We start from the raw sequence: 8,137 nt of genomic DNA on the forward strand, positions 1-8,137 counted from the left end.
CTGCTGCTCCTGCCCAGTCCTGCCCCCGACCCGGGAGAGGGAAGGACTGCGGAGTCTCCTTCTATAGGCGGGAGAGACTGCGAGGACGAGGACGGCGTGAGATCCGAACAGGAATGAGGTTTGGGACATAAAGTGAGAGTTGGGAAGGAACAGAAAGCTCTAGGGCACCAGGAGGACAAAGGAGGGGCCGGTGGAGGAGAGAGACAGGGGGCAGAGGAGCCGCGAGGGACGGGAGGGGTTGCACGGCGGGGCGGGGGCTACCCCAGCGGCCAGGGCGGGAAGGGACCCCCGCCTTCGGGGCCCGGCGCCGCCGCCCCGCCCGCGCCCGCCGCGCGCCCGTGGATGCGCTGGTGGCGCAGCACGTGCTCGCGGCGCCCGAAGCCCTTGCCGCACTCCCAGCAAGCGAACGGCCGCGCGCCCGAGTGCGTCTTGCGGTGGCGCACCAGGTGCTCGCGCCAGTAGAAGGTCTTGCCGCACTCGCAGCAGGCGTGTGGCTTCTCGCGCGCAGGCAGCGGGCGCAGGGCCGGACCCGGGCCGCCAGGGTGCGTGCCGCGGTGGCGCCGCAGGTGCTCCTTGCGCCGGAAGGCCTTGCCGCACTCGGGGCAGGCGTGCGGTTTCTCGCCCGAGTGGCTCTGCCGATGGCGCAGCAGGTGCGCCGGCTTCAGCGAGGCCTTGCCGCACTCGGGGCAGGACGCAGAGCCCGGGGCCGCCAGGAAGGCGGGCAGGCCGGGCGCCGGTGGGGGCGGTGGCGCTGGCTGGGGGCTGCCCGGCTCCTGCTTGTAAGGGCGCGCGGCCTGGGCGTCCCCCGTCGCCAGTTCCTCAGCCCCGGGGGCCGCGTCTCCTGCAGGCAAAGGTGCAGTCAGGGCGGGCGCAGGGCACAGCCGGGCAAGGGAAGGCCACAAGGGCGGCCCGTGTCCTGGCTAGAGGGGTGGTCCCGGGGCAGGAGGGGAACGCTTAACGCCAGGGAGCCCTCCGGGAGGGAAGAGCGTTGTCCGCCAGCTTCTGATTCATCCCTGGGTCCCCGTACCGCACAGGGCCTGGTGCAGAGTAAGTGCCCAATGAACGAACGGATGGGTGGATGGATGGGAGGAGGAAATCGATAGCTAGGTAAGTGGTAAATGGGAGTGTGTAGACGGATGTTGGAGTGGATGGATTGGGTGATGGATGGATGCGTGGGTAAGTGGGTGGGTAAGTGGGGATGGATAAGTCGGGTGGGTGGATGAACCACACATTTCCTTTCTTCAGGTTTCCAAACTGCTCTATGGAATTCCAAGGAGATAAGCAACCTTTAAGTGTCACACTAGGACGGGTGTGATAAAAACCCGTTAGTCTCTCCCTCTGTTCCGGGCACGGTGCCGAGCACGTTGGTGTGCCGTCTCATTCCACCCCCGCTGTGGTCCCCGTTGAGGGGCATAAGAGGGCACTGCCTCGGGTTCCCAGCCACCGTCCCAGCGCTGCTCCCTCTCCGACCCACGCCCCTCTGGAGGTCCACAGGCACCACCACCCCCCCCACCCCCCGCCGACCCGGGCTCTACAGGTCCTGATGGTGTCATCAGAAGGGCCACCATCCTGACACCTCTACACGTGGCCTCAGACATGATCCCCAGCTCCTCCGTCCTCTCCAGCCACAGCCCTGGCACAAGGTGAGCGCCACCCTCCCCCACCGGGTCTCGAGGCGCCTGAGTCCAGGCCGGCTACCAGAGTCACCTTTCTGCCTCTGGTGGGCATCCTCGGGTTTTGCCTCCCGGGTCTGTTACCCGCTTTGACGAGATTCAATCTGATTCTCCCTTCCTCATCCTAATGCCTGTGGTCGGGGTGGAGCCAGCACCTTCCCCAGCTCCCGGCCCGGGCATCGGCGCCAGGCTGGGCAATGAGAAGAGAGTCCTGCACAGTGCCTGGGTCAGGAGAAGCATGACTGCAGGAGGTCTCGCCCCGCGAAGAACTGGGGCTCAAAGGCTCTGAGGTCAGGCTGCCGGGGTGCAACCCTGGCTTGGCCGGCACCTGAACCTGGGTGAGTTCACTTCTCTGTGCCTGGGTTCCTGCAGCTACAAAAGGTAGCTGATGATGCCGGGGATCTCAAGGGCGGGCGCGGGATTTTGGCGAGCTGGTGGGACCACGCCTGGCGCATCATGGGCGCTCGCTGTCCTGTCTGACCCCCCCCCACTAGACGTGCCCTCCAGAGCCGGGCGTGTCTGATTCAGCTCCTGTCCTGGTGCCAGCACGGGGCCTGGCTCACAGCAGGGATGTTCACTGGACAAATAAAGGACGGACAGGAGAGGGTCCCCCGGGGCTGGGAGCGCTGTGGGGAAGGAGTGAGCTGCTCACCTGAGGGCGTTACCCCACCGTCTTCCTTTCCCACGCCGACCCCGGAGCCTTCTGCCGCATCCCGAGGTGCCCTCATTGCTGGTCCCTGAAACCAGAGATACCACAACCCCAGCTGAGCAACCCGAGCCACAGCCTCTACTTCTCTCCCTCTCAGTCCTACCGCTCGCTCCGGGGGTAGCCGGCTACCAAGCTGGAGGATGCTCAGCCACCCCACGGAGAGGTCCATGTGGCGAGGACGGAGGCCTCCAGCTGACCGCCGCGTGAGGGAGCTGCCTCAGAATCAGATCCTCCAGCCCTGGGCCAGCCTCCAGGTGAGGACAGCCCCAGCCGGTCTTAAACGCAACCTCGTGAGAGACCTTCAGCCAGCATTGCCCCAAACTCCTGACCCACAGAAGCTGCCTGAGATGATAAATGTTTACTGTTCTGAGCCACTAAGTTTGGTGCGATTTGTTACACAGCAGATAACTGATGCACCTGCTTTGAATCTTATTTTAGCTTTTTAATGCCTTTTGCAAACTCGACAAAATGCAGAAGGAAAAGAGAGAAGCTACTTTTAACTCAGCAAAAAATAAAGGAAGTTGAGAACAGAACTTTTCCCAGCTCAACCGGTGGACAGCTCCAAGCAGCACGGCACCAGCCAGAAGACCAGTGGTTTACAAAGAAGCTTCACACTACTCTGGTTCCTTTATACTTTCTCTCTGTTCCTCGAGCCCGTGCCTCCAGGAAAAGACCAGAATCCTCCTGGTGCTGAGGAAGAGCTGTCAGGGGTTACAGGCACACAACCCCCCTTCTCACATTTCACTTGTTTCAGTGCTTTCGGACCCAAGCAGCTGTTAGGCTGCAGACCAGCGATGCCGACAATTCTGCCAGCTGGCGAGCAGACGGCAGGAAGCTTCCAGGGCCTTTTAGGAAAGTTCGTTGTCAGGGATCCCTAAATGCCCACCTTGTCTGGTGGTGGCGGGAGAATCCACACGGTCACCTTGCTACTGCAGCACACCAGTGCGGCTTAGGGCGTTACGGCAACGCAGGTGCTGCCACGTCACTCGCGTCTGCTGTGGCCTGGTCACTGCCACGCGCTCAGCTCCTACCTCTGCCCGGAGCCCCGCCTGCACCTCCAAGCCCAGGCAACAGCAAAGGGCCAATGGTGTCCTGGGTGTGCCAGGCGCTCAGAGCCCCACGCTTCTGCACGCGCTCTTCCCTCTGCCTGGAGCCCCCTTCCCACCCGTGCCCGGCCTGCCCTCCTACACACCCTGCAGGCCCTGGCCAAGCGCTGGCTCTGCCACCTCCCACAGGCTCAAGGGCGCCCCCATCCTGGTACCCTCCACACCGCACTCCCGGCAGCTTCATCGAAGCGTGACACACGTACAGTGAATGCACATGGTTCACGGCACACGACCCGAGGAGTTCCACGTGCGTATGTGCTCACGAAGCCCCAGAACGCACACGTGGCCCCGCAAGCTTCCCTGTGCACATCCGGAACCTTCCCCCTTCCCTCCAGCAGGGCAACCACTGATGGGCTTCCCGGCACGATACAGTGGTCTCTGTCTTCTAGGGCTTCATGTTCATAGAGCCATACAGTAAATCGGTACTTCTTCGGGGGGGAGGGTCTAGTTTCTTTCACTCAACATCATTATTTTGAGATTAAGGAAGAGGGCCTACATTTGTCTTTCCTTGGTTTTGGTACCAGGAAAACGCTGGCCCTGTAGAATGAGCCGGGACGTTTCTTCCTCTTCAGATGTCAGGAAGAGTTGGTATGGTCATTTTCCCCGCAAAAGGCCTGGTCGGCCTCCCAGTGGAGCTGCCTGGCTCGCACGCTCCAGGAGGGCGGGGACTGGCCTGTCCCACTTCTGTGCTGACCTTGGCACCAATCTTTTTATAAATAGCAGCTTTGTCGCGACATGACTTATACGCCAGAGAATTCACCCACTTAAATTGCAATTCCCCGGGTTTTGGTACATTCCGTTGTGCAACCATTACCACAATGGATTCAAGAATATTTTTATCACCCCCAGCCCCCGTACCCCGCCCCTGTCAGCAGTCACTCCCCATTTCCTCCCCGCCAGCCTCCGGGAACCGCTAATCTGCTCCCCGCCTCCATGGACCTGCCTCTTCTGCGAATCTCACGGCAACGGAATCATGCAACGTAAAGTCCTCGTGACCGGCTTCTTTCACGTTTTCCTCGTGTTTCTGATGTTCGCCCACGGCATAGCCCGTCAGGGCTTCGCTCCTCTATGGCTGAGTGGTGCCCCGCTGCGTGGACAGGCCACGTTCTGTTGATCCACTCACCGGCCGGTGGACATGAGGGCTGTTTTCACTTCTTGGCTGTTACGAGTGACGCTGTCTTGCTACCACTCAGGTCGTATCGCATGCGAGGTTACGTGTGGTGTGTTTTCACTTCTCTGGGTTCACACACAGGAGTGGGGCTGCTGGCCCACGTGGCCGCTCCACGTTCAACCCGAGGAACTGCCAGACTGCCCCCAACTGCGGCTGCACCATTTTACATCCTGACCACCTCAGAGGGTCCCGACCCCCGGAGCCTCTCACCGCAGCCCTCAATGGACACTGAGCAAGTGCACGGACAGAGGGACGGAGGTGTCCAACCACCCGCCTTTGCTCCAATGGCTCAGGACATGCTCCTCGAGGAAGAGGGTGAAGACAAGGGCGTGCCGAGGTGTGGGGCGGGGCTGGCACGGGGCCGCCTGGGTCCTGGGTGCCTCCAGCCACAGACCTGCTTGGGGGGCCCAAGCGAGTTACTTCCCACGCGGGGGTCAGTTGTGGGGGGAGGTGGGCAGCACATGGTCTCACCAGGAGCCCCCGCTCAGACTGGTGGACGCCGAGCTCCCAGCTCCCTGGCCTCAGTGGGGCCTGGTAACCCCAGGTGACGCCTGCCGGTGTGCAGGCAGGGTGGGAGCAGGACGCGGGCCGGCTTGCCCCGGAGTGGAGCCTGGGAAGCTGCACTGCCTGGCCACCCTGCGATTCCCAGGCACACAAGCCTGGGAACTTTATACTGCTGGGGGCGGGGGCGGGCCTGCAGGTGGCCTGCGGGCTCTCTGGTTCCGGGTCACAGGCACAGGACGCTGGACTGTGCCAAGGCTGAGCGCCATCCCCAGGAAGATGCTGGGCCAGGTGTTGGCACCCAGCAGGGGACAGAGGCAGGGATCTCAGGCCACAGCACATGGGTTCTGTCCCTCTCACCCCCCCAACTGGCTGTGTGACCTTGGGCAAGTCACTCGACTTCTCTGAGCCTCATACCTTCACCTCTGAAATGGAGAGGATGACAGCCTCCAGTGCCCACCCCTCGGGACTGCGTGGGGACAGGCAGGCCATGCTGACAGTGCGATCTGGGGGAGGTCTGGCCCTGCTGTATCAGCCTGACCTTCAGACGGACCTGCGATTGAGGTCAGCCTCCCCGATTGGGAAGCCATGTCTACAGAGGCTGGGGAGGCCCCCTGGTTGGCAATACTCATGCTGTCCACGTGACCCGGGGTGACGAAGCTCCGTGAGGGTCTCCCTGCCCCATCCGCCTGCTCCCTCGGCCGATTTTAAGCTGTGTCCTTTCACTGTGATGAACAGCAGCTTTCCTCGAGCTCTGAGTACTTCCCATGAACGACTGAACCCGGGGATGGTCCTGGGACCCCCGAACTCTGCACACGCGAATCACCTGGTACCTGCCCAGTGCCCAGGCTTTTCCCTGAAAGGGCCAGGGGCAAAGGTTTTCGGCTCTTCGGGCCCTCTGGTCCCTGTCGCGACTGCTCAGCTCTGCCCCGGGGAGAAAGAGGCCACAGGCGCACACGAGTGGACGGTGCGGCCGTGGCCCCGTGAGGCTGTGTAACACCACAGCCCCAGAGGCTGGCAGATACGGCCCTCAGGCTGCAGTCCGCTGACCCCTGGGGTGCAGCCAAGGGCTGACCTTACCCAGAGAGAGGTCTGGCCTTTGCCCTCACCTGCTGGGAGGGGAACCGCTGAGCCCTCACTCAGCACATCCTGCCTGCCAGGGGCCTTGGGCCGTGCTGGACACTCCAACAGCGTAATTCATGTGAAGGCTCTGGGCCACACGGTATCCGCTCAGCCTTTCGCGGGGGCTGGAGCCCCAACACCTCCAGGCGCGGAGGTGCGGGGAGCACCCTGGTTGGTGATGCTCCCTGTGTCTTGCACACGTTGTCGCCAGGAGTTGGCACCGCCCACGAATCCCCTGGGAGGAACCCTCCTGGATCCTGCCCTGCTGCCCCCTCCTCGGCTGATTTCATCCGTGTCCTTCCGCTGTGACCAGCCACAGCCGTGTGCAGGATGGAGCTGAGTCCTTCCACTGAGCTGTGAGGCCTGAGGGTGGCCCCGGGGACCCTGAACTTGCACTGAGCATCAGGAGGGTGGGCCTGTGTACAGTCCCTCTAAACATCCTCACCGGCCTGACTTTCCCACCCGACTCGACCACACCCTAGACCTCAGGGTCCCACGGAGCCTGTCGTGTTTGTCTCAGTGTGGAGCTGAGGACCCCCGGCCCTGGGGAAGGCAGACGGCAGGCCCGGGGTGGGGGGACGCGGCGGTGCAGGCCCCTCCCGCCAGCCGCCTCCGCTCACCCAGAGCTCCTCCAGCAGGGCCACGGCCTCCTCCCCGCTCTGGGGCCGCCGGCTGCACACCCAGGCCTGGAGGTCAGCGGGCAGGGCGCTCAGGAACTGCTCCAGCACCAGTAGCTCCAGCATCTGCTCCTTGGTGTGCACCTCGGGCCTCAGCCAGTCCCGGCACAAGGCACGCAGCAGGCCCAGCGCCTCGCGGGGGCCCGGGGCGTCGCCCAGGTGGAAGTGGCGGAAGCGGTGCCACGGTGAGTCCAGGGTCAGGCCCTCGGCGGCCTGGCACTCCTGCTTCACAGGCTGGGCGGCCGCAGCCTCCATGGGGCCAGCGGGACGGCAGCACCTGTCGGGGGGGAAAGGCAGTGGTGAGAACCCAACTCCGACCATCCCCCGGAAGCCCCTGCCTCTGCCGTGGGCATGGGGTCGAAAACCATGCTCTATGCGTGCATGCGTGCGCGCCACCCACGCCCACCCAGGAGCGGCGGCGGCGCCGCGCTTGCCGGCCTCGTGTGGCCTCCCTGTCCTCCCTCTACCCCCGCAGCCTCCCCGCGCACCGAGATCTTAGAAGGGATCCCGGAACACAGCACATGCTCGAGAAAACGTGAGTTGTCATCACCACCATCGATGCCTGGTTACGTCCCAACCCACGTCCCCGAGGCAGACACCCTAGGATGCTTGCTCCAAAGCCCCCCCAATCTCTTCCTTACTAGCCAGTGTGCACAGAACTATGTCCGTCCGTACCCCCCACCAGGTTCATATGTGGAAGCTCTAACCCCAAATGTATTTAGAGATGGGGCTTTTAGGAGGAAATTAAGACTAAATGAGGTTATCAGACCGGGCTCCTACAGGACTAACGTCTTCGTAGGAAGAGATCTGTCTCCCCTGAGCGTGAGGACACAGCAGGAAGCAGCCGTCTGCAAGCCGGGAAGAGGCCCTCACCAGACACCGAGTCTGGCTGCACCTGATCCCGGACGCCCAACCTCCAGAACTGCGAGGAATAAATGTCTGTTGTTGAAGCTGCCTGGTCGATGGTGTTGTCACGGCTGCCCAGCAGGCCACGACGCTCAGGGGCCCCCAATCACGTCTGCGTACAGGGAAACGCGAGAGACTGCAAGAGGCCCCCCTTATCCGTTCTCCCCATTCTCCTTTTGTAAGACCTGCGCCCTGGCGCCCCCAGGAAGCCGTGTGCCCTCCACTTCCTCCTCCCCTTCCTGAAGGAGGAAACAGACGTGCAGTGGCTTCAG

General features: G+C 62.9%; 1 protein-coding gene across 2 annotated transcripts; it reads right to left on the minus strand.

Moving 5' to 3' along the window:
* Nucleotides 1-245: 245 nt before the first annotated feature.
* On the minus strand, nucleotides 246-7,219 carry ZNF444 (zinc finger protein 444). Of its 2 annotated transcripts, XM_065898875.1 has the most exons (4): nucleotides 6,903-7,214; nucleotides 6,421-6,450; nucleotides 2,326-2,410; nucleotides 258-838 (listed from the first exon to the last, which is right to left on the minus strand). In XM_065898875.1, the coding sequence occupies exons 1-4, from the start codon at nucleotides 7,212-7,214 to the stop codon at nucleotides 258-260; spliced, it is 1,008 nt and encodes a 335-aa protein (XP_065754947.1). The 2 variants fall into 2 exon arrangements, with proteins under 2 accessions (XP_065754948.1, XP_065754947.1); XM_065898876.1 differs by lacking the exon at nucleotides 6,421-6,450 and having other exon boundaries at nucleotides 246-841; nucleotides 6,903-7,219.
* Nucleotides 7,220-8,137: the final 918 nt, after the last annotated feature.

The sequence above is a fragment of the Phocoena phocoena genome, chromosome 20 (assembly GCF_963924675.1).
Source record: "Phocoena phocoena chromosome 20, mPhoPho1.1, whole genome shotgun sequence".
Taxonomy (NCBI): Eukaryota; Metazoa; Chordata; class Mammalia; order Artiodactyla; family Phocoenidae; genus Phocoena; species Phocoena phocoena.

Bases quoted from the DNA above. Each gene is read 5' to 3' on its own strand.
- ZNF444 (XM_065898875.1), bottom strand. From the start codon at position 7,214: ATGGAGGCTGCGGCCGCCCAGCCTGTGAAGCAGGAGTGCCAGGCCGCC. The intron at 2,411-6,420 runs GTTGGGGCTCCA...CTCTGGTTTCAG, and splicing joins GCACCTCCGCGCCTGGAGGT to GGACCAGCAATGAGGGCACC. The intron at 839-2,325 runs GTGAGCAGCTCA...TGCCTGCAGGAG, and splicing joins CGGTGGGGTAACGCCCTCAG to ACGCGGCCCCCGGGGCTGAG.